At 50.9% G+C, this 21150-nt stretch overlaps 11 protein-coding genes and 1 non-coding gene across 12 annotated transcripts; 4 read left to right on the plus strand and 8 right to left on the minus strand.

Annotated features, from left to right (window-relative positions):
• The first annotated feature begins 134 nt into the window (after positions 1–134).
• On the plus strand, positions 135–2790 carry npl4 (nuclear protein localization protein 4). Its single transcript, XM_073767914.1, has 4 exons — positions 135–398; positions 483–622; positions 675–2130; positions 2211–2790. The coding sequence occupies exons 1-4, from the start codon at positions 297–299 to the stop codon at positions 2466–2468; spliced, it is 1956 nt and encodes a 651-aa protein (XP_073630927.1). The 5' UTR covers positions 135–296; the 3' UTR covers positions 2469–2790.
• Positions 2791–3266: 476 nt separating this feature from the next.
• On the plus strand, positions 3267–4518 carry pst2 (putative NADH-quinone oxidoreductase Pst2). The gene is made up of 4 exons (XM_073767915.1): positions 3267–3416; positions 3497–3582; positions 3647–4046; positions 4109–4518. The coding sequence occupies exons 1-4, from the start codon at positions 3390–3392 to the stop codon at positions 4208–4210; spliced, it is 615 nt and encodes a 204-aa protein (XP_073630928.1). The 5' UTR covers positions 3267–3389; the 3' UTR covers positions 4211–4518.
• Position 4519: 1 nt separating this feature from the next.
• BDV14DRAFT_168788 (GPALPP motifs-containing protein 1) lies at positions 4520–5518 on the minus strand. The gene has a single exon (XM_073767916.1). The coding sequence runs from the start codon at positions 5454–5456 to the stop codon at positions 4602–4604; it is 855 nt and encodes a 284-aa protein (XP_073630929.1). The 5' UTR covers positions 5457–5518; the 3' UTR covers positions 4520–4601.
• A 135-nt stretch (positions 5519–5653) lies between these two features.
• BDV14DRAFT_168791 (phosphatase 2C-like domain-containing protein) lies at positions 5654–7522 on the minus strand. Its single transcript, XM_073767917.1, has 2 exons — positions 6768–7522; positions 5654–6705 (listed from the first exon to the last, which is right to left on the minus strand). The coding sequence occupies exons 1-2, from the start codon at positions 7256–7258 to the stop codon at positions 6009–6011; spliced, it is 1188 nt and encodes a 395-aa protein (XP_073630930.1). The 5' UTR covers positions 7259–7522; the 3' UTR covers positions 5654–6008.
• An 83-nt stretch (positions 7523–7605) lies between these two features.
• On the minus strand, positions 7606–9959 carry BDV14DRAFT_207030 (uncharacterized protein). The gene is made up of 3 exons (XM_073775064.1): positions 9266–9959; positions 9002–9205; positions 7606–8944 (listed from the first exon to the last, which is right to left on the minus strand). Exons 1-3 carry the CDS (start codon positions 9503–9505, stop codon positions 7913–7915), a joined length of 1476 nt encoding a protein of 491 aa, XP_073630931.1. The 5' UTR covers positions 9506–9959; the 3' UTR covers positions 7606–7912.
• On the minus strand, positions 9863–11519 carry BDV14DRAFT_15520 (F-box protein). The gene is made up of 2 exons (XM_073766659.1): positions 10275–11519; positions 9863–10219 (listed from the first exon to the last, which is right to left on the minus strand). Exons 1-2 carry the CDS (start codon positions 11313–11315, stop codon positions 10073–10075), a joined length of 1188 nt encoding a protein of 395 aa, XP_073630932.1. The 5' UTR covers positions 11316–11519; the 3' UTR covers positions 9863–10072.
• A 661-nt stretch (positions 11520–12180) lies between these two features.
• On the minus strand, positions 12181–13028 carry BDV14DRAFT_15524 (uncharacterized protein). The gene has a single exon (XM_073766660.1). It carries the CDS (start codon positions 12792–12794, stop codon positions 12336–12338), a length of 459 nt encoding a protein of 152 aa, XP_073630933.1. The 5' UTR covers positions 12795–13028; the 3' UTR covers positions 12181–12335.
• BDV14DRAFT_15550 (uncharacterized protein) lies at positions 12949–13604 on the plus strand. Its single transcript, XM_073766662.1, has one exon. The coding sequence runs from the start codon at positions 13103–13105 to the stop codon at positions 13448–13450; it is 348 nt and encodes a 115-aa protein (XP_073630934.1). The 5' UTR covers positions 12949–13102; the 3' UTR covers positions 13451–13604.
• Positions 13433–14788, minus strand: BDV14DRAFT_168797 (actin-related protein 2/3 complex subunit 2). The gene is made up of 5 exons (XM_073767918.1): positions 14653–14788; positions 13909–14579; positions 13758–13858; positions 13653–13701; positions 13433–13593 (listed from the first exon to the last, which is right to left on the minus strand). Exons 1-5 carry the CDS (start codon positions 14712–14714, stop codon positions 13514–13516), a joined length of 963 nt encoding a protein of 320 aa, XP_073630935.1. The 5' UTR covers positions 14715–14788; the 3' UTR covers positions 13433–13513.
• A 133-nt stretch (positions 14789–14921) lies between these two features.
• BDV14DRAFT_168800 (snoRNA-binding rRNA-processing protein DIP2) lies at positions 14922–18164 on the plus strand. The gene is made up of 3 exons (XM_073767919.1): positions 14922–14966; positions 15036–15290; positions 15354–18164. Exons 1-3 carry the CDS (start codon positions 14950–14952, stop codon positions 17965–17967), a joined length of 2886 nt encoding a protein of 961 aa, XP_073630936.1. The 5' UTR covers positions 14922–14949; the 3' UTR covers positions 17968–18164.
• Positions 18165–18256: 92 nt separating this feature from the next.
• On the minus strand, positions 18257–18328 carry BDV14DRAFT_t41. Its single transcript has one exon. It is a non-coding gene; the product is annotated as a tRNA-Arg (tRNA).
• Positions 18329–19358: 1030 nt separating this feature from the next.
• BDV14DRAFT_168804 (metalloendopeptidase WSS1) lies at positions 19359–21137 on the minus strand. Its single transcript, XM_073767920.1, has 2 exons — positions 20579–21137; positions 19359–20531 (listed from the first exon to the last, which is right to left on the minus strand). The coding sequence occupies exons 1-2, from the start codon at positions 20860–20862 to the stop codon at positions 19559–19561; spliced, it is 1257 nt and encodes a 418-aa protein (XP_073630937.1). The 5' UTR covers positions 20863–21137; the 3' UTR covers positions 19359–19558.
• Positions 21138–21150: the final 13 nt, after the last annotated feature.

Consider the following 21150-nt stretch of genomic DNA (forward strand, 5'->3'; position numbering starts at 1 on the left):
GTAGGAAGCTGATAGTAGTAGAAGGGCTGGCCAGGAAAAACCGCAGGATGGAAGGCGGTGTCTGCATAGGCGGCCTAGTATGACCGGCAGAGTATCAAAGGCATTACGACATTGGCGTGGCACAACGGCTGACTGGACTTGTCTTTCTATCCTACTTTACCTCTCCAACTCACCTTTCCTCCCCGGTCTCATTCTCTCCATATACATGTCCCAATGACCTAAGAGCCCAAAACCTAGTTCTGGGTACGGTATTGGATACGAGCCAATCTTGCAGTGTATCCGCTTGAGCCGCCAGTATGGCGTCCCGCAGCACGATCATTCTCAGATTCGAGAGCCGGAACGGCCAGTTTCGCTTGAACGTGCCCCCGAACGACGTGTTTTCTTCTCTACATGCAAAGGTATGATTGACAAATTTACAGTCTATTTGCACAGGGACTTTCTTTGTCATTTTGACTGGGCGTTTGCTGATTTTGGAGCTCTAGATCTTGGAGCACCTTCCCGCCGACGTCGAGCCTTCATCGATCAAGCTTTCCAACAAGCCTATAGGCGCCAGCGGTTTCGAGAACGAAGAGAGATATCTGAATACATTGGACGGGGTGTCTTTCGATCAGGTTGGACTAAGGTCAGAGAGGTTGATAGCGCGCGGGCGAACAGTTGCTGACTTTGGAATCCAGCCATGGCTCCAAGCTTTTCATCGGTTATCAATCAAAGCAGAATCACCAAAATGGCTCTAGTAATGGGGTTGCCGCTGGTTCCTCCGCCCGACGTTTGAACGGAGCTCCTATACCCCAAGAGAGCACCATCAAACTACCGTCCACTTCTACCACAAGCATTGCGGGCAAGAACCCTTGGGAAGTAGTCAGGCAGTCAGCTCTCGATAACCGTCTGGAAAAGAAAGACGGAAAAATCCACCGACCCCGCGATAACAAAATGTGTAAGCACAGCGCCAAAGGCATGTGCGATTACTGCATGCCTCTGGAGCCCTACGATGCGAAGTACCTATCGGAGAAGAAGATCAAGCACCTTTCATTCCACTCATACCTACGCAAGAACAATGCCGCCACAAATAAGCCTGAATCGGGAAGCTCTTTCATGCCACCTCTCGACGAGCCATACTACAGAGTAAGACCAGATTGTCTTTCCGGTCACCCGCCCTGGCCGGAAGGTATCTGTACCAAATGTCAGCCAGGTGCAATCAGTCTGCAGCCTCAGGAATACCGCATGGTTGACCATGTCGAGTTCTCATCACCAGACCTCATCAATTCGCTACTTGACTTTTGGCGAAAGTCGGGCACCCAGCGCCTTGGATATCTATATGGTACATATGAGGAATATCAGGAAGTCCCACTTGGAGTCAAAGCCGTCGTCCAAGCCATCTATGAGCCGCCACAGGTGGATGAAGTTGACGGTGTCACACTCCACGATTGGGAGAAGGAGAAGGAGATAGATGAAGTTGCGCGACTCTGCGGTCTGCAGAAGGTCGGAGTCATTTTCACTGATTTGATTGACGCCGGGCAAGGCAACGGCTCAGTGGTTTGCAAACGACATATCGACTCATATTATCTCTCTTCTTTGGAAATTGCATTTGCATCACGTTTACAAATGCAGCATCCCAAAATAACAAGATGGAGCCGAACCGGCCGTTACGGTTCTGACTTTGTAACTTGTGTTCTTAGCGGAGATGAAGAGGGTGCTATCACCATCAGCGCCTACCAAGCCACGGTCTCCGCGGTGGAGATGATTCGAGCTGATATCATTGAACCATCCGCAGAGCCGTCTGTGATGCTTGTTCAGTCTGAAGACGATGCAGCCAGCAAGGCACGATACATACCAGAAGTCTTCTATCGCAAGATCAACGAATACGGAGTTTCCGCGCAGGTAAACGCAAAACCAGCTTTCCCGGTGGAGTTCCTCTTGGTCACCTTAACCCACGGTTTCCCCACGGAAACGAAACCACTTTTTGTTGACAGCACATACCCTATTGAGAACCGCGAGGTCATTGGCGAGGGCCAAGAATTCCGCTCACTTGCTCGGAAATTGGTGTCCCACGGAGATTCAGACAAAGCTATCCGGGCTGTATCCGACTTCCACCTCCTATGCTTCCTTCGATCCTTGGGCACCTTTAACAAGGTGAGTTAACTTACGTTTCTCATTGTTCGGGCCGCACCGACAGACTAGTCTCATACTAACCACGCCTTACCATGATCTAGGACGAAGAAGCACTCCTCTGCCGCGTAGCCACCACTCAGAACCCTACAGACGGACTACAACTTATCAATACCCCCGGATGGGCAACGTTGGTCACTATTCTTCAGGAAAGCGGTGAGCGGCCCCCCAAGCGTCCCTGGCTGGAAGCTCCACACCCCGTGTCCCAGCCCAGAAAGCGTTACCCTTCCTCAAGACCCGAGTCTCCCAGATCTGAGAGTGAACAGCTTGCTAAGAGGTTCAAGGGAGCTAGTCTAAGGTGACCGTTCGATGTTTGCCGAGACACCGCACTGCCCATCCATGTCCTGCATCGTCCGTACCGGTGACCGAATCGATCCGAGAAACCCTATCCCTGTTCAGGCCTTGAAGAAATCCTCCAGTTTAATCGTCCCAGTCATCAACTCGAATGGGCAGTTTTCGCCAGTGATGGGATGTCCTGCGATGGTTTTGGATAGCCACTGGGACGATTGGAATGTTCCTACGATCGATTAATACACTAGGTATGAAATGAAATAAACTGGATGGAAACATTTCTTCCACGATCATAGAGTAGACACTAGCGACTCGTTTGAGTCTCAAGAGACTTTAACGACTGAAATCGTAGACTGCTCGAATATTGGACAATGTTGGGACTTTCGGCAGCTGTTTTCGGAGCAGATGGCGTATTATCGTCCAACAAGGTGAATCGTGGCAAATTAAGAGCTAGCAGTAGATCATAGTAGCTATAACATCATAGCTTATGACTTGCTATACCTTGGGAGTAGTTGTTCCCAGAACTTCTTAAAATTTTGTTCGCAATGGTCCGTATATCCGAAAAGCAATTACAGAGCATTAATAACCAGTCCCTGAGGCAGCAATACCGCGATTCCAGCGCGGAATTGGCAATGCACTATGCAGGCATTTGTCAAGTCTGTGTCAGCGTGGGTACAACCGCGCTAGAACCGGACAAGATGGAGATGGACCCATGGATTGCCTGCATTGGCCAATCACATCCCCTGTCCGCCATCTGTAATCGATGACAAAATCTAGAGCTCCCTGGCTGCACCATTAACTAAGCCCCGCCTTTCCCTCTCTATAAAGAGCTCCCTGTTCCTCGACTTCTCTAGCCCTTCTCTGATTCAGACAGCTCTCTCTATACCCACTTCCTTGCTTCTTTACCCTTCCTCAAGTTCACATCCATCACAATGGCTCCCAAGGTTGCTATCGTCTTCGTATGTTGCCCCGCCCCCGCATTTCATACCTCTTGACGCAATTTCAAGACACCATTGTCTAATCTACATGCTCCCTACAGTACTCCCTCTACGGCCACGTCGAGAAGCTGGCCCAGGCCGAGCTCAAGGGTATCCAGGCCGCCGGCGGCAGCGCCGACCTCTTCCAGTATGTCTAAACCCACCCCTTCCTTCCACCCCTCCAGTCCCCCAAGCATAGCTAACAACACCAGAATCGCAGAGACCCTCCCCGAAGAGGTCCTCCAGAAGATGCACGCCCCTCCCAAGTCCTCCACCCCCGTCCTCAGCAAGCCCGAGCAGCTCCTCGAGTACGACGCCGTGCTCTTCGGTATTCCCACCCGCTACGGTAACTTCCCCGCCCAGTGGAAGGCCTTCTGGGACCGCACCGGCGGCATCTGGGCCACCGGTGGCTACTGGGGCAAGTACGCTGGAATCTTCGTCTCCACTGGAACCCTTGGTGGTGGTCAGGAGTCTACCGCTATTGCCGCCATGAGCACTCTTACTCACCACGGCTTCCTTTACGTTCCTCTTGGTTACAAAACTACCTTCCCTCTGCTTTCTAACCTTGAGGAGGTTCATGGTGGTTCTCCTTGGGGTGCTGGTACTTTTGCTGTATGTCCTTCCCTACCTTTTCACAGATCTTCTTGGTCAAAGTCAACTAACAATGTATCTAGGGCGCCGACGGCTCCCGCCAGCCTACCGCTCTCGAGCTCGAGATCGCCGAGTCCCAGGGCAAGGCCTTCTACGAGCACGTCAGTCGTGTCAACTTCGCGTGACTGCATGGCAGCAGCGAGACAAAGTCCGAGGCCCAGCCTGCACCTGCTCAGCAAGAGAAGAATGGCAGCACTGCGCCCAAGCAGGAGCCTAAGCAGGAGAAGAAGTCAGAGGAGAAGGACAACGAGGGCGGTCCCTGCGGACTGCCTAAGAAGTGTGAAATCCTCTGATCGGCTTGCTCTTGCTTATATACCCCCTGCTTGTCTAGCTTGACGTTTGTTTTCTTTTGTTTACTGGAGACTTGATGATTGATGATTTAGCCTATAGCCTATGCACATAGAAAACTAAGAATAAATAAACATAATTTCATATCTTGAATTACAACCCTTTGTTGTATATCCCAGAGCACAGCTCAATAACCACTGTTATACACCCATATATTCAATTCCAGATCTATAAGAACTTCCCCTTCGAAAACCTCGACCCAAAATCCGCCGCCTTGCTCATCATCTCCCGTCTCTGCGCATTCGTCAACTTCGACGAAAGCGCCATGTCCTTCTCCCTGTCAAAAGCCCTCTTACTCGGATCATCCTCCTTCTCCTCTTTATCCCCCTCCTTCTTATCCTTCCTCTTCTTCTCATCAACCAACGACCCAGACTCCTCCCCCCTCACCTTCTCATTATACCTCGCTACCTTCTCACGCATAGCCTGCGCTTTCGCTTCCTCTGCTTCAGACCGCCCGCCCCCTGCTCCTCCTGCCACACCACCAGAAGATGCGGCGGGCCGCACGCCCATAGCCTCATCCTGCAACCGTCTCATTTTCTCCTCTGGCGTTTCCGTCCAGGAACTATCGACTCCTCCTCCTCCAGCCGACGACGCATTCCCGACCCGTGGCCCGCTCTGGAATTTTCTATTTCGAAGTTTCGTTGGGTCGACGCGATTTCTGTCGCTGCCGGATGTGGGGGGGGCAAGCATCCATGCGTCGCGCTGGGGCGCGGGTTTCGAGGGCGCTGTACTGGGTATAGATTGCGACGGGAGTTCTGGTGCTATTTGCGGTTTTGGTGCGGAGCCTGCGGGGGGAGGGAGGGAGGGCCCGAAGTCGTCGTCGCTATCTGAGTTTGAGTCTGAGTCTTTTTCATTATCGTCGTTGTTGTCGCTTTTATTGTCGCTGTCGCTGTCGCTGTTTGCAGTGGGCGGCGGCATTGCGGGCCCGATGACTTTGCGCCGTTTGTCTGGGGCGTCATTTTCTGGTCCTGATTCGGTGGGTAATGAGGGACCCTGGAGTTTTCGTTTTGAGGGATTGTCCATTGTGATTTATGTGAAGATTATTGTAAATGCGATGTTGGTGAGGTTGTTGCGGCGATGCGGAGGAATAATCGACTCGGACATGGTCCATGCCCTCTGGAGCTTGATGCAAACTGGTCAAACACGGCCTGTGGGGGTAGGTATAGTAGGTACTTCGGACCGGGGTCGAAATCAACCTCTCTTGCTTTAGAATAATAGGTGTAAATATGAGATTAGAGAAGCCTCGGTGTAAAATTATATTAAGGTATATACCTGAATCAAAAGACAACAGAACTCAACCCGCCAATCCATGCAAATGCGAATATCATCCCGTAACTATGTACCAGTTGCCCTGTACCAACAAATCAAAATGCAATGTCTTTACTTCGTATCACGTTGAGATTATATGTACCAATAATCCTCCTGAATATGTTGAAATATTATCACTTAGCCGGTTGATCACCCAGCGGCAATCGCGTAGGAGCCGTATCCGTTTCGCCGGTCCTCTTCCTGCAAGTACCGACGACCACGCTAATATCGTCCATTTTACCTGTAGCAGGCATTAGTTGGTCACTTTCAGACAACAGATTGGGAGTGAGTAGACTTACCACCCTGGATAGCCAACCCCTCCTCAACCGCCTTCTCCATGTAAGGACTCTCAGCGAAGGGATCCTGCGCAACCGCCAACGCAGCCTGCAGCAACTCTCTCGCAAGAAACACCATCTTCTCCTCAGAAAGCACCGCCGGCGGCGCCCAATCAAACTCCTTATCATTATACCGTCCATGCTCCCATTTATCTAGCCCATCCAGCGTAATAGACAAAACCTCATGTTCCCAAAGGTTATCGAGTACGCCATCCGAAAGCGCAAGGACAATATCATCCTCTTCAAGATCAACCAGCGACAGTACCGCATTGTTGCGCGGTGTATCGACGCTATTTGTCCCCAGCTGCATGGGACAGTCAAACCAGTGCCATTGCTCTTCTGTGCGAAAGAGGACCTTCTTCTGGCTTGGTCGGATGACTAGGATTTTACAGTCGCCAATGTTTGTGACGTAGAGGAGAGGTTTCTCTGTACCCATGCTGTCGAGCGATTTATGTAGTAGCGCTGTTACGGACGTTGTCGTTCCAAACCATTCGCTTGGAGCTGCGGTAGCTTGTGTTGTTGCTTCGTAGGCTCGTTGGAGGTACGCGATTGGGTCGACTGTTGCGTCGGGGTTGGTTATCTGTTCGACTTCGAGGGCCCAGAAGTGCAGGACTAGTCTTGACCATAGTCTGCACGGCACCGTCGTTAGCAGTCTAACTTGAAGTTGGCCAGATAGAGATAGGAAACATACGCAGCATGACCCCTCGGCCTCGTCGCCCAAGCACCCACCCCGTCATTCACCCCCAGGAAGTTCTCCGTAACGAGCACCGCATCATCACCATTATTCAACCCTCGCACTAGCTCGCCTCTCACAGATAACCTCTTATCCTGACTATGATAGTGCGTCGTCAACGGATCCGAGAAAGACGAAGACGGCGGAGACAGAAAAGGAGGTGGGAAGGGTCGCGGCGTGCGTTTCGCGCAAAGCGCGTAGCCCGTCTGGAAGTAGAAGGGCGATCTGAGGATGGGGAACTGCGGGCTGCGGTCGGGGACGGGCGTGGTGATTCCGTATGAGGGCCAGACGGCGCGGTGATAGCGCCGCACCAGGGTCTTTCTAGATTTGCACGCCCAGCTCCACCCGCGGTGGAGCGAGGAAGGGGATGAGGCTGATGGCGATGCCCGCGACAATGACGAAGTGGATGGCGATGATGCGGAGGGGGACCTAGGGAGCCTAGGCACCATGCCCGCAGGGAGGGGTTGTCAAATGAGAATTGTAAGTAAAGTGGGAGCTCTCTTCCCAGGTATACTCTCCACAATAGTGTTCAGGCGGGTGGGGGATGGCTCAAGTGGAAAAAGTGGTACGTTGATTCTTTATCCGGGGATCGTGAAGTGGGAGAGCGGCGCTTTTATCGGCGGATGATGACACTGACTCTGGTCTTAGCCCGACCCATCGTCCAGTCTGTTGAGCCACTCAAGCCACTAGAAAGTTACATGCGTAACTCTCGTTGAGAATTCTGACTTCTACTCTGTAGGTTTTAGACTATGGCGGCCTTCGTGTTCCTGTTACTGTCAGCCTGTGCTCATTTGTACACGGACCATCTTCTCCGCTCTAATTGCGTATGTATTGCTTCTCCCCTGCTATTGTACAAAGTACGCCTTTTAGACGCAGTGCTATAGTGACATAGGTATCGCCGAGTGCTATGGAATCCTGAACTCCTAGTAGATAGACTTTTGATTGTAGATGTGATACCAACAGCGTCAACGTTGCCCGGAGCATTCGTTATCAGTTCATGGCGGTTTCCTCGGAAAACACATCCACCCCGGTTTGCGAGAGTCTAGCCCTGCTCTCCGACGTTATCAGCTTATCAGCAAACGTCTTGTACAGCGCATTGCTTTTCAGATAACAGCTCCGTTTGTGATGGCACCTGCAGACCGCTGTTTCCGAATCTCCTCTGTAAAAATCAAGATTGCGCGATCTATTTCCATAGACAGCTCCTGATCGTCCGCGTCTGATCGAACGGATGCTATACCCTGGAAGGCGGCCTTGGCTAGGGCACTGCACCGGGGACCAAACGGAAGGGGACCAACACTGTTTCGTCGTTGGGCGACCATAAGACTTAGCATTCTCTCAGCGCATGGACAACAACGCTCAACTTGTTGAGTGCACTCCAGTGAGCAAATGCAGACCGATCGACAGATGCATTTTCTTTCCCGAACAAAGTCAAGCAAGCGGCGTCGACCTTCATCACGGCGAGCTTCTCCAACACATTTGCCTTCTAACTTAGCTAATGTGGCTTGACGATGGTCAAGAATGATTTCACGATGCCAGATCTCTGCAGGAACTGTGCTTGGCTCGATGAAAGGAAGGTTCAAGGCTGGGACCGCCTGTTGCACGGCCAACTTGGGCGTCAACGACAAGTATTTCTCCGATTGTAGCGCGAGGACATTGCCCGGTGGCATTTGATATAGCACGGATGATTTGCTCCATTTCCGGTAGAAGTCGGAGGACTTGTTGTTGACAACGCCGAGTGCATGCTCACGGTACCCTATTAGGTCATCCAAGATGAAGCCAGTCTTTAGTAATTTGTCTGTTGTGCGGCGAATGTAGAGCTTCTGGTGCTCCGTCACCAGGTCTTTATTTAGATTGACGCACATCGTGGTTGTATCCAGCGTCTGCTTGCACACGAAGAGGATCTTGCATAGCTGACTAGGTTCCGGTAGGATGAATGCGCTTTTGATGGGCAGCCGACGAAACTCGAGGGTGAAAGACGCGCATAGGTCAGCGCCGGCAATCTCCATAATAAGCCTGGCATATAGAGCGTAGTATAAACTCTCTGTGTTGTCGACAAGGTCTGTAATCGAATTCGATATCACTAATTCTTCTGCGCGTTTCATATGGGCTACGATGCCGTCAGGTCCTTCGTCCAACTAAGCAGGGCATACCATCAGTAGGTGTAACCAGGTCAGACAGAGCCAGACACCTACATCCACGCCATAGTGTATGAAAGCCATAACAACAACCTTCGAGATTGTATAAACCCGAGACCAGACAGACAGAACACTGGCAAGCCAGTCGCAGACGCTCTCATCCTCAATCTCTTCCAAGTTTTTGACGAATGTAGAGAAGATATTCCAATCAGGCGAGCTCACGGTATAGGGAAGCGGAGGACGGTCACTCGGAGTTGTAAGCTAGAAGGACAATTAGACATCCAAATGCGCTTAACTGCTCATGCCGATGAAAGGACTCACGGCAGACGCGTATGTACCAGCAGTACTATTCGACGACCGCAATTTATCCGAGTGCGCTTCCTTCTCCAGTATCTCCTGCGAGTATTTGTAGAACCCATCGGTATGGTCGTCACCCGGCGACTGCTGAAGACCATACCAGCTGGAATGAGAATCCGGTGTCCTGGGAAGAGATAACCGCTTGGGAAACAGTTTGCGCAAAGTGAGGTCCCAAAGGTGCGAGTATGCTCTGTAGTTGCCCATACTGGACAGTTGGTGGTATGGTGTAATTCAGCTGACAGTGTTGCTCAGTCACAACAAATGAAGGGAGAGGATGCATGGATAATAGAGGGGAAAGTCTTTTTCAGTAGAGGAGACCTAGATTTAGAATCTAGCAAGTGTGAAAAGTGAAGGTGGCAGGTATTGTTGCGCGAATTGACGAAACCCACAGTAACAGTGGCAGGAGCCCAAACACCGGCAGTGAGTCCTTCCTCTCTCTAACAACAAACCCAAGGAGCAACAAGGCTCAACAAACATCAAGAGGTAAGTTGTTTGACAAGCAACTCATGTTTTGATGACGTTGTTTCTTCTGTCTTCTGATGATATTTTGCTCAACCAGAACAACAACATCCTCAACATCGTCATCGTCAAGATCGGCTTAAACCTTGGACAAGCGTAAAAAGGATAATGACAGCAGCAGCTCTATGACATTCGCGGAACTCTATGCAGCATTAACATTAGATATACATTCATCTCAGTCCCAAGTCCCTAACTCCATCCGTTATTCATCAACATCATGATACCCATCGAGAAACTTCTGCCAATTCCGGATTACTTCCACATAGGGTCTACCGCAATGACATTGTTTGCATCATAGAGACAGCATGGTAAGATAACCTCCGGGATCTTCCAGATCGTCTTGTTTGCCCTATGGACAAGTTCGGATGGGAAATTTGCGCTTTCACTGAACGACAATGACTAGAGCATAAGTCAGCGGCTGGCTTTCCTCAAAGTTCGCTGAATATCAACTCACTCTCAGCTTAGTTAGACCTCTAACCCATTCGAAGCCATAGTCGCACAGATCATCTGGGACATCTTCGTATTCCTCCATAGGCCCGTCGAGGAGCTTATGACAATTCTCCAGAGCTAGGACCTCAAGGTTTGCACCAGGCGCAGGCCCTTGGAGCTGTGTCCCTTTATCCAAGCCGCTTTCAATTCCTCCCAACCAGTAGAGAAACTCAGGCCGAGCGCCTCGGCAGGTTCTCAGCTTTAGGGTGGTCAGGTTAGGGTTCTTCTTCACTAGCATCATCAGCTGCCATGGTGTGATGCCGGCCCTTTCCATAATCAAAGTCTCAAGATTGCAAAGACCGGTGTTCTTGATCCGACCAATGCCGATGAGCGAGTTCCATGCTTCATTCCCAGGGGCGGGATGAAGCCAAGCACTCGGTCTCACCACTCCGTCTCGGATATGTGGATGCTCAAACCGTAGAGCGAGATGCCGAAGAGTCTGTTGACAGTTTGTCCCCAGTGCAGCCGCGCCCTCCTGACTGATATCGTATGCCATAAATTCGAGGCTTCGCAGCGATGGCCCATAGCGCCTTAAGACTCTACCGAATATCTGGTTTTGATGACGCACCATCTGTTCTTGCGTTGGTGGTTTGTTGCGGGTCGTTGAACTTCGATGTTTTTGGTCTGTCGTTTTGCTAGGGTTGTCGCACTGTGTCCGTAGTTTCCTTGGCTTTTCTTGTTGATGAACGTGAGAAATCATATGGTGCTGTTCGATTTCTTTGTCGACCCAGGCACCCCTGAGGTGGTCAGGGTTGGCCCATCCGGCTTGAAGGAGAGATATCAATGAGTGCACTCTTTTCTCAAAGACGCCTAGCCTGAGGCTCTTGAGACTGAGGATATGATACTGATTGTTCAATTGACTTGTGGCTCCAAAGGAGAGCAGATCTCCAAAAGAAAGATAAGAAAGAATCTGTAGGGCTATCTCTGGGGGAAGATATTGAATCCAATCCGTCAAGGGTGATTCGTACAATCGGCCTTCCTGATGGGAATCGGTTCTTGCAATCATTATTTTGACGATTTCGAGGCCACGGGGAGAGCCGAGTTGCCAAATCCTCGACTATATTGCAGCGAAGTATATTGAATCCTAGCGAAAGAGAAAGATTCGAGACTTATTCAAGCAGAATCGCGGGAGAGCTGAGTAACGTCGCACAACCGGATTATCGATCTGTTGCACGAATAAGGGAACTCCCGTCAGATTGAGCAAACACCGTCAGAGATATGCAGGAAGAAATGCACAGCCACGGAACAAGCGGGTAACAAAGAGTTGTTAAATTCCGGTTTAGAGCGAGCTTTATACTTCGACACGAAACGAGGCATGGGGACCCCGACAAGACGTGCTCGAGGGACGGGACGATAACGAGTCAGAGAACGGGCCAGAAGGTTGCTGGAAGCAAGCCCTACAGCCGCTCTAGGAAATGTTTGTTGATCTTGATGCTGGCTGTCAATGTTTCCGGGTTCCGAAAGACAGCAGGCAGGTGGCAGGGAGCACAGCACTAGGGGTGATGAGGATCAGCGAGCGAATAATTAACCCGTCAACTACTAGTTTACCAAAGCCACGGATCCGGAGAGGCCTTAATAAAGTGAATGCAAAAGCAAATAAGGCTTTCGTGTGATGCATCAAGGTTTGAAGGATTCATGGTTCGTCCCAGCATGACCTACCACAACCCTCCCAAGGCCATGGGACCTTGGTGACCAATCCCCGACTTAGTCGCATAAGACACTCCAATAGCAGGCATGACTCCAACCATAAAATGGCTTGACTCAAATGTCAGCTCCTTGAATGGTTGCTTGGAAGGCATCCTAGGGACATCTGCAAGGTATAACCGGGCAACGCAAATAGAACATGACAACGATGCGTCATCCGGTACGGAGCGTGACCCAAGCCACATTTGGCCCTATGAGAAAAGGCGGGCGCCTGTTTTGTTTTCCTTTTGTGACAGGTGGGTCAGTCGTTGGGAAAGCATGGCAACTCAAAAAGCAATCACGCAGCAGTCCGGGCAAGTGTCTGTATCACGAGTCCGGCACGCTACCAAAGTCCAAAGAGGTATACCGTGCGGCGGCGCAGACCGAAATCTAGGGATCCTTGTACAACATCGCCAGGGAAAGCACATTCCGAACCGACCGAGACAACAGAGCGGGGCCATGTCTGAGCGCAAACATGGAGAATCATCATCTTGAGTCCTGTAGGTAGCCTTTCGTTCTCCAAGCAGGAGGCGTGGCCGTAGCGCTGCGGCAACCGTGCGACACTGAACCGTTGCGCTGGGACGAACCATCCAATCGACGATCGAACAAGCGGCGTCGGTCGGGGTTCAAGGGGGTGTCTTTCCAGGACGCCGAATGTAAGATGCTGATCATCATCATCGAGAGGCGCCCAGACTATTGCCAATCTACTCCGTGCATGGAGTGAGAAGTCCAACAAACAGGACATGTCAGCCGCGAGCATCTGAACTCTGAAGATCAAGGATTCAAGAATCCAATCAGACATTGCTTTTTGCAGGCCAAGAACAACCCCTGCTAGCTCTCAATCAGCGCATCCCATTCTTTGTTCGTCTTGCATGCATATTGGGATCCAATCTTCAAGCTCCTTTGTGACCCAGCAAGTTGTGACACTTGAAAGGCATGCGGTCAGGATTGTCAAGCTGTTTCAGGGAACCGCAAGGCCACGTTCTTTAATTCGATGGTTCCTCGAATGGCGTGCGACGATAAGGCCTGGGGAAATGATGCCGAAGGAAAATTAGGCTCTAGCAGAGGATTTGGGTTTTTGGGGCACAAAGAAAGCGAAACACGGCGTCAATGAGGAAGCGGGGAGCATCCCAGCTCCATGACCATGGGTGCCAGCACGGCCTGTATGTGGAAGAGCCCAGAAGGGGGCGCTTTCTGGAAAGTGCTGGAGAAACTGCATCAAGTCGTCAAGCGAGGAGAGATGCAGCTGTCTCACTATTCATGTCGCTTGACTATAGTTGCTTGCCAAGTCCCGGGCCTGTTAGTTTTGGCCTCATAATCGGTCTCTTCGTCGCTACTTCCTCTCGGCCGCTCCTACACCGTCTCCAAGACAGACATGGGTTCGACCACCCACTAACCGTCGTTGCAGCCTGCCTACGGGTCTCCAACAGAGCTCGGGGTTCGTTGATCAAATTATAACGCTCCATTTCTGTGCTTAGCCTGCAATGTACAATCAAACATGAGCAATCTCTACGCCCATTCCTATCCCTGGACTCTAAAAGTACGCCCACTGGCAGTCTTCCTTTCTCGCTCCTCGTTTTCGGGTCTCGCCCGGTTGAGCACTTCGATTGGTCAGTCGAAGCTTCGGCGTACGCATTTGGAATTTGGATTTGGCACATACCTTGAAGGAAATCGGCGGTGCGCTTGCGCATTCTGGTGTGGATGTATGCCTTCGCAGTGTCAGCGGGTTGCCGGGCCTTCGTTGGGCTCGAACTTGGTGTTTTACCTTAGAGGCTTTGATGTGATAGTGGAAATAGTCGCGGAAAGTCTGAATGTGAGAGATGTTTTCGTGGCGTCGCTGGGGCGTCAAGTGACGAGGGAAAAGGACTGCCGGATTAGCGTCTGGAAATGGCTGAAAAGATCAGGTGATAACGTACCAAAGGTGATATAACTGATCTTGCCCTCACCGCTGTCCTGGAGACCTGGCACGCCTGCCAGTTCCAAAGGCCGGTCGTTCCTGAAGAGAACCTGAGGCGCATTCTGCAGTGTCAAAACACGTCGTCGGGCATCAACGAACTCTTGTAAAAAGACCTTGCCGAAAATACGGTCCGTCTCCTCTCGGAAGACTGTGCTGAAGATGACAGTCACTCGGTCATGACTAGCCTTGATATAGATTGCCTCTTCCTCCCGGTAGTGGATCGCCATAACCTCTCCGCCCTCTGCAACACCCGCGGGGGCTGCCTCTGAGGTGTACTTTGAAGCCTCCTCCGCCAGCTGTGCGAACTCGTCGAACGCTCTCTCGAAGGGAGCAGCCATTGCATTGCGCTTCATTAATGCTAGTCGCATGATGAGGTCCTCTCTCGCTGTCTGATCATCGGGGAGGTCCTCGAGGTCGATCAAGACAGAGAAGTCGTAGCCGGGCTCGGGAGCGACAATGTAGGGGCCGTATTCCCTCTCCAGGACCTGCTGGGCACCGTACTGAACCAGTTCTCGGAAACATTTCACGTTGATGGAGATAAGGATCTTCGTCTTGGACTCGGGGGTAGAAAGATGGAACGTCACGCCGTCGAAATCGGACACAATCTGGTCAACGGAGACCGGCGGGGCTCTGTATGCAGCAAGCTGTCAGCTCCGGGACATGTAGACTGAGGGGGAGTAAACGCGGGGAGACAGATAGTTACCCAGAGAACCGCTCGGTCAGGAGCGACCGAATAAGAACGTTTTCATAGTCTAGCAAGAGCATCGTGGCAGTCAACGCAATCAATTGAAATCAAGAGTTCCAGGTTCCCTCTCCTCTCTTCTGCCTAGTAGATGGAGTGACGTTTGTTGGTGGTTGGTCCAGCTCGGGGGGACACACGAGGCGGTGGGGGACGGCAGTTCTGGTCTCTGCTGCCCGCCGTAATATTTTATCGTCGCTTTTCCGCTCTATCGATAGCGGTTGCTTGCCAGAATTTTTCTCAAGACACGGCCCATTCGCTATGGTGAAGTCATATCTGTGAGTTGATGCCCTGCTTACACTGAGCTTCGTATAGATGATCTCTTTGCTGACCGGTAATCTACTCAGAAAATTCGAGCACTCGAAAACCTTCGGGCTCGTCACCTCCGCATCGTCGAATGCGATCTGGGTCAAGGATGATGCGATTTCCGGAATCGCACGTCCGACGGGTGCGGGCAGAGGCGTGGTAGGTGCAGGCGAGGAGGTTTTGTGCTGGGATATCAAAAAAGGCGAATTGCTTGGGAGATGGAAAGATTCTGCATGCAGAGCGCAAGTCACCGTCATCACTCAGAGCAAAACCGATGAGGATATTTTCGCGGTTGGGTAAGGGCAAAAAATACATGCTTTCTTCAATTCACATCTAATGTCACGACTGCTTCCATTTAGTTACGATGACGGCAGCATCCGCTTATGGGATTCGAGGACCGAAACCGTGATCATCTCTTTCAACGGCCACAAATCCGCCATCACCCAACTTGCGTTTGACAATGCCGGTGTTCGCCTCGCAAGTGGCTCACGCGACACTGATATTATCCTCTGGGATTTGATCTCGGAAGTCGGACTGTTCAAACTGCGCGGACACACAGACCAGATTACCTCGCTGCACTTCCTTGTTCCGTCGCCCGAAATACTGAGTCAAGCCGGTCTAAGCGAGCACGCCGGCTTTCTGATTACGACTGGAAAGGATGCATTGATAAAGGTCTGGGATCTGGCATCACAGCACTGCATCGAAACACATGTTGCACAGTCGAACGGGGAGTGCTGGAGTTTAGGTCTTGCTCCGGATCAGAGCGGTTGCATCACTGGAGGAAACGAAGGCGAGCTCAAGGCTTGGTCGATTGACGAGAGCGCCATGATTGAGATATCTAAAGAGAAAGCCGGTTCAGAAAACCGTAAGATTCTTGCCGATAGAGGGTCTTTTTACCGCAACGGAAAGGATCGAACAATCGGGATTAGCTTCCACCCACGAGCGGATTATGTTGCTTTCCATGGTTCAGAAAAGGCAATCGAGATCTGGCGTATCCGTCCCGAGACAGAAGTCCAGAAGAGTCTGGCAAGAAAGCGCAAGCGAAGAAAGGAAAAGGAAGCCCAGCGTGCTGCAGAAAATGAGTCTGCGGAGAAGGCCATTACCGACAAGGCGGAAGATGACGTCTCATCGGCACCGGTTACTGAGGTCTTTGTCTCCCACATCATTGTCAGAACCGGCGGTAAGGTTAAGTCTTTCGATTGGATTAGGACCAAGTCAAGCGGGAAACTCCAACTGCTGGCGGCTACTACGAACAACCAACTGGAAGCCTACAGTGTCGCAACTCTCAACAAGAAGGGCAAGAGCGAGGATGAAGTGGATTACAGCCGAAGTCTGGCCGTGGATATTCCAGGGCATCGCACCGATATCAGATCCGTTGCCCTCAGCTCCGACGACCGAATGTTAGCATCTGCTTCCAACGGCAGCCTTAAGATCTGGAACGTTAAGACACAAAACTGTCTACGAACATTAGAGTGTGGCTATTCTTTATGCTCTGCGTTCCTACCAGGTGACAAGATTGTTGTGGTCGGCAACAAGGACGGAGAGCTCGAAGTCTTCGATATCGCTTCATCCACCCTTTTGGATACCATCAAAGCACACGAAGGGCCCGTATGGTCTCTCCAGGTGCATCCCGACGGCAAATCGTTGGTTAGTGGTAGTGCCGACAAGTCTGCGAAGTTCTGGAACTTCCAGGTCGTGCAAGAAGAGATCCCTGGTACCAAGAGAACGACGCCACGACTAAAGTTGATTCACTCGAGAACACTCAAAGTCTCAGACGATATTTTGAGCGTTCGCTTCTCACCCGACGCTCGCCTGCTCGCAGTTGCGCTCCTCGACAACACCGTCAAGGTGTTTTTCAATGACTCTCTGAAGCTCTTCCTCAACCTCTACGGCCACAAGCTTCCCGTCCTTAACATGGACATCTCATGGGACAGCAAACTCATTGTCACCTGCTCAGCCGACAAGACAGTCCGCCTGTGGGGTCTAGACTTTGGTGACTGCCACAAGTCCTTCCTCGCCCACGAGGACAGCATCATGGCCGTGGCATTCGTGCCCACCAACCAGGATAACAACGGCCACAACTTCTTCAGTGTCAGCAAGGACCGCGTGATCAAGTACTGGGATGGCGACAAGTTCGAACACATTCAAAAACTAGCGGGCCACCACGGCGAAGTCTGGGCAATGACAATCAGCCACAACGGTGAATTTATCGTCACCGCCAGCCACGACAAGAGTATCCGCACCTGGGAACAAACCGACGAGCCCCTCTTCCTTGAAGAAGAACGTGAAAAGGAACTCGAAGAAATCTACGACAACAACCTTGCTGCCTCTCTCGAAGAAGAGGAGGGCATCGACAGCGAGAAACCTGAAGCCGTCGAAGCAGGCAAGCAAACGACCGACACCCTCATGGCCGGTGAAAAGATCATGGAAGCCCTCGACCTCGGAATAGAGGATCTTGAGATCATGCGCGAGTGGCGCGCCGTCAAGGCCCGGCAACCGAATGCAGCCCCTCCAGCCCGTAACCCGCTGTACATGGCTCTTAACAATATCTCCGCCGAACAACACCTCCTCAACGTCGTCACTAAGATCCCTCCCGCCGCCCTACAGGACGCCCTCCTCGTCCTCCCGTTCTCTAAAGTTCCCGCTCTCTTCACCTTTTTGAACATCTGGGCAAACCGGGAATGGAACGTCCCCCTCACATGCCGCGTGCTCTTCTTCATGCTCAAGACACACCATCGCCAGATTGTCGCCAGCAAGCTCATGCGGCCTATGCTCGATAGTATCCGCGCGTCGCTGCGTCGGGTCCTCACGCGCCAGAAGGATGAGATGGGCTTCAACCTCTCTGCTCTGCAGTTCGTTGGTCAGCAGGTTAAAACTCAGGGTACGAGTAATTACATCGATGAGGAGCGCTGGGAGGAACAGCAGCGGAGCACGGGGACCGGCAAGAAGCGTGTCTTTGAGAGCATTGCTTGATGTGATGGACCCGCGAGTAGCCACTGTATATCTGACGGATTGTGTACAATGCATGTCTGGCGTTCTGTTTAGAATTTAAATTAGGGTTGGTCTACAGAAAAGTTATATATCCTGGTGTTTGTAATGTGAACAATGCCTTTCGAAACATCCCCTTCTTTGTTGTACTCAGTTAATATCCGATTCGTGAAAACTCTGCCCCCCAAAAAAGGTAGATTTTTTCTTCTTTTTTTTCTTTTGCGTTCTCTACTTTGAGGACAAACAAAATAAATAAAATAAAATAAAAAAATGTTGACCGACGCAGGGGTCGAACCTGCAATCTCTTGATTCGTAGTCAAGCGCCTTGCCATTGGGCCAGCCGGCCAGTTGTTGAATAAGGCTTTCTTATTTGTCATTATGAGCCAAAACTATTTTCCAAAGGACAAAACCTGTGTCAATTCCTATCCCAAGGTTGGTTACCTCTAGCTGCGTTTAGATGAACCTGCAATAGGTGTTGGCTTCAGGATTCGACATTTGAATGCCAGGTCTCTATACTAATTCGGCCAAACATCCACTTGCTGAAGAGATTGATGTATACTCTATCTAGTTGTCAACGCTTTGATTGTCTTTTCCATGGCAGCGTTCCGTTCCTATGCGCGCACTATCAGACTCAAAGTAGATGGGAACCATTTATTCGGCATCGGCATTTACGCCGCTACAGAGTACATATACCTAAGCAACAAGGATTAATTCATCAATTGGCACATATAGGCCGTTCATATCCATTAATTAAATCTCAAGAGAAATCTACCTATCAAGAACCGGAACCCTAAAAGCAGAAAGCATTAGCACTCTGCAACAAGCAAAACATCGTCCTCTCAGAAAGCTGAGACTCAATCGCAGGCAAGATCGAGAGAAATCATCCACAACCCAACAAGCCATTGAAAACTCCACAACAATGCCAACCAAAACACCTTTCAGCAGAACCATTATAAGCACCGACGGCTAGGAGCTTATTTTGAAGTCTCCTGCCATACCTCTTCCGGCTCTTCCTAAAAAATTCGGTTCATGAAACAATGTTCTCATCATTTGGTGTTGTGGTTCGGTTGGATTGCGCGTGGAGGCTTGTTGGGTTGGTCCAGGTCCGGGTTTGGTCCGGTGAATTTGGATCGGATGATCTCAAGATTGGGGAGATGGGGAGCATACTTAGTGTGTTTGTTAGTCGGGTGATATTCGTCATTGAGTGATGTTCGGATCAATTAATTCCAGGTACATGGCGCGAGTGCGTGCTGGCGGTTGCAGCTTGAGAGGTTGAGGAATGGAAGTGGAAGAAATTTTGAATGACATAGCTTTGGAGCTTGAGGTCGCTTAATGTGATTAGTCAGCGGGTTTATACTTCGGCGCCTTTGCACCACCTTTTTGAGAACTGCTTTCAAATGAGCATTAATCTGTTAAGGGAGATGATACACCCATGTAATGGTTTGCTTCTGTGGTTATTGAGAAAGATCAAATGTTGTAGGTATATCGTAAGTCATAATATGTAAGATAAACACCAAGAATGACCAAGTCGATAATAGACAAAAACCGCTCAAATTCAGACGAGTTCCTCTCAAGGTCATGACGTCTGTTTCATAGTCCCGCAATTGGAGCATGTCCACCATTCCGTTTCCATGAAGCTGCCACACGAATTGCATAGCCAGCCCAGTGGCCGCTTCTGAGCGTTGTTCTCCAGGCGGGAGAGAGACTCGACGGCAGTCTTTCGATTCTTGAAAGATCTGTGTCCGACCGTACGATGAATCAAATCTTTGCTTTTGCTCTGTACACCCGGGGTACTAGACCTTGATCTTGACGTCGTGGTGGGCGGAGCAGAGGCAGTCCGCGAGGTGTCAGGGCGCGGACGTTCTGATGCGCAGGCATCACAACATAGAAAGTTGGGTGGATTCTCGAGCGTGCACAAGGGACATTTCCAGGACCCAGCATATAAGCTGTCATCTACCGTGAGGTCTACCGGGTCCTGGCGCTGCAGCGGTAAGGTCGGTCTAGTATGTTCAGGTACAGGGGGAGGAGAAAGATTCGTCCGCGGCCCAGCTGGGTTGTTCTGACTGGGAGGAATATAAGATGGTCCGTACTTTTCTCTTTCTTCTTCCTCGATCAGGTCAATATAGGCCTGCATAATTGCTCGCTCGTTTGCATCATCTTCTTCGGCCTTTGTTCGGAAGCCATTCCGTGAAGCTTCATCTGCGAGTTGAATTGAATCATCTGTTCCGGAAGCACAGCCCTGTGTCACGTCTATTCGTCTTTGCGCGGCGTCAGCTGTGACCTTTTTTATGTCGGCTCCTCGCGCAGGACCCGATCCTCCCACTCGCTGTCCTGATCCGCCATAGAGAGTTTGCCTCCGCTCAGCAGCGGCTCGAGCTTGCCTGCGCGCTTCATCGATAGGCACCTTCTGTCCACCCAGGCGTCTGCCATGTGATAAGAATCCTTCTCCAGTGTATCCTTTGATGGTTAGTTCCACATGCTCGTCACGTAATTGGTTCCAGAGGGCATGGAATTGCTGGTTATGTGGTCCGTGTACAATATGGCATAATCTGCAAGGTCAGTAAGCATAATGTATAAGAAGACTCAGACCACATACTCATGCAACATAGTATCTACCACCTGGTCGAATGGTAGAAACTGGTTTTGGTCCCCCGGATACCGTAGGCGTAGGCAGATCTTCTGCCCGCCATTGATATTGAGGCCGAGGAGGTTCCGCTGGTGTGGATAGAACTCGCAGAGTGTCCCAACTCTCCACATTCGTCTGCGCATGATCGGTTTCACCACGGATGCGATCTTTCGGAGGACTAGAAGGGCCTCTGATTCCCTTGGCCGATGCCGGTCATGCTGGTATTCGCTGACCAGCGGGTCTAACTCACGCATAGCGACGACCGAGGTGCTCAACTTCCACGACGGCGAGTAAGACAGGTTCCAATATTGGGTTTGAAGCAGCAGCGACTATCTGAGAATGCTGAAGAGGATTCGCCGTCTCAGGATTGAGACAGATCCGGGGCGTTCATCACTGAAGAAGTGGTGGCGAAGATCGCAAGTGGATTATGCTCAGTCACCGCAAGCTGTAAGCAACCCAGAACACCGTCTGACAGAACCTACTAGAAAACGTCTGCAGCATATAAAACACCAGACGCTTTTCGCTCGAGATGGCGAGAATAC

The sequence above is a fragment of the Aspergillus stella-maris genome, assembly GCF_047715825.1.
Source record: "Aspergillus stella-maris strain CBS 113639 unplaced genomic scaffold BDV14scaffold_11, whole genome shotgun sequence".
Lineage (NCBI taxonomy): Eukaryota > Fungi > Ascomycota > Eurotiomycetes > Eurotiales > Aspergillaceae > Aspergillus > Aspergillus stella-maris.

Bases quoted from the DNA above. Each gene is read 5' to 3' on its own strand.
- BDV14DRAFT_168788 (XM_073767916.1), bottom strand. From the start codon at position 5,456: ATGGACAATCCCTCAAAACGAAAACTCCAGGGTCCCTCATTACCCACC.
- BDV14DRAFT_15520 (XM_073766659.1), bottom strand. From the start codon at position 11,315: ATGATTGCAAGAACCGATTCCCATCAGGAAGGCCGATTGTACGAATCA. The intron at 10,220-10,274 runs GTGAGTTGATAT...CTTATGCTCTAG, and splicing joins GAGGTCTAACTAAGCTGAGA to TCATTGTCGTTCAGTGAAAG.
- BDV14DRAFT_168804 (XM_073767920.1), bottom strand. From the start codon at position 20,862: ATGCGTGAGTTAGACCCGCTGGTCAGCGAATACCAGCATGACCGGCAT. The intron at 20,532-20,578 runs GTATGTGGTCTG...CTGACCTTGCAG, and splicing joins GTAGATACTATGTTGCATGA to ATTATGCCATATTGTACACG.
- BDV14DRAFT_168800 (XM_073767919.1), top strand. The intron at 15,291-15,353 runs GTAAGGGCAAAA...GCTTCCATTTAG, and splicing joins GAGGATATTTTCGCGGTTGG to TTACGATGACGGCAGCATCC.
- BDV14DRAFT_207030 (XM_073775064.1), bottom strand. From the start codon at position 9,505: ATGGGCAACTACAGAGCATACTCGCACCTTTGGGACCTCACTTTGCGC. The intron at 9,206-9,265 runs GTGAGTCCTTTC...TTGTCCTTCTAG, and splicing joins CTGGTACATACGCGTCTGCC to CTTACAACTCCGAGTGACCG. The intron at 8,945-9,001 runs GTAGGTGTCTGG...TGCCCTGCTTAG, and splicing joins TCATACACTATGGCGTGGAT to TTGGACGAAGGACCTGACGG.
- BDV14DRAFT_168797 (XM_073767918.1), bottom strand. From the start codon at position 14,714: ATGCTCTTGCTAGACTATGAAAACGTTCTTATTCGGTCGCTCCTGACC. The intron at 14,580-14,652 runs GTAACTATCTGT...TGCTGCATACAG, and splicing joins CTGACCGAGCGGTTCTCTGG to AGCCCCGCCGGTCTCCGTTG. The intron at 13,859-13,908 runs GTACGTTATCAC...CTAATCCGGCAG, and splicing joins GATCAGTTATATCACCTTTG to TCCTTTTCCCTCGTCACTTG.
- BDV14DRAFT_168791 (XM_073767917.1), bottom strand. From the start codon at position 7,258: ATGGTGCCTAGGCTCCCTAGGTCCCCCTCCGCATCATCGCCATCCACT. The intron at 6,706-6,767 runs GTATGTTTCCTA...GGTGCCGTGCAG, and splicing joins AGGCCGAGGGGTCATGCTGC to ACTATGGTCAAGACTAGTCC.
- pst2 (XM_073767915.1), top strand. From the start codon at position 3,390: ATGGCTCCCAAGGTTGCTATCGTCTTC. The intron at 3,583-3,646 runs GTATGTCTAAAC...TAACAACACCAG, and splicing joins GGCAGCGCCGACCTCTTCCA to AATCGCAGAGACCCTCCCCG. The intron at 4,047-4,108 runs GTATGTCCTTCC...CAATGTATCTAG, and splicing joins GGGGTGCTGGTACTTTTGCT to GGCGCCGACGGCTCCCGCCA.
- BDV14DRAFT_15524 (XM_073766660.1), bottom strand. From the start codon at position 12,794: ATGTCTGATTGGATTCTTGAATCCTTGATCTTCAGAGTTCAGATGCTC.
- BDV14DRAFT_15550 (XM_073766662.1), top strand. From the start codon at position 13,103: ATGAGGAAGCGGGGAGCATCCCAGCTCCATGACCATGGGTGCCAGCAC.
- npl4 (XM_073767914.1), top strand. From the start codon at position 297: ATGGCGTCCCGCAGCACGATCATTCTCAGATTCGAGAGCCGGAACGGC. The intron at 399-482 runs GTATGATTGACA...TTGGAGCTCTAG, and splicing joins TTTCTTCTCTACATGCAAAG to ATCTTGGAGCACCTTCCCGC. The intron at 2,131-2,210 runs GTGAGTTAACTT...ACCATGATCTAG, and splicing joins CCTTGGGCACCTTTAACAAG to GACGAAGAAGCACTCCTCTG.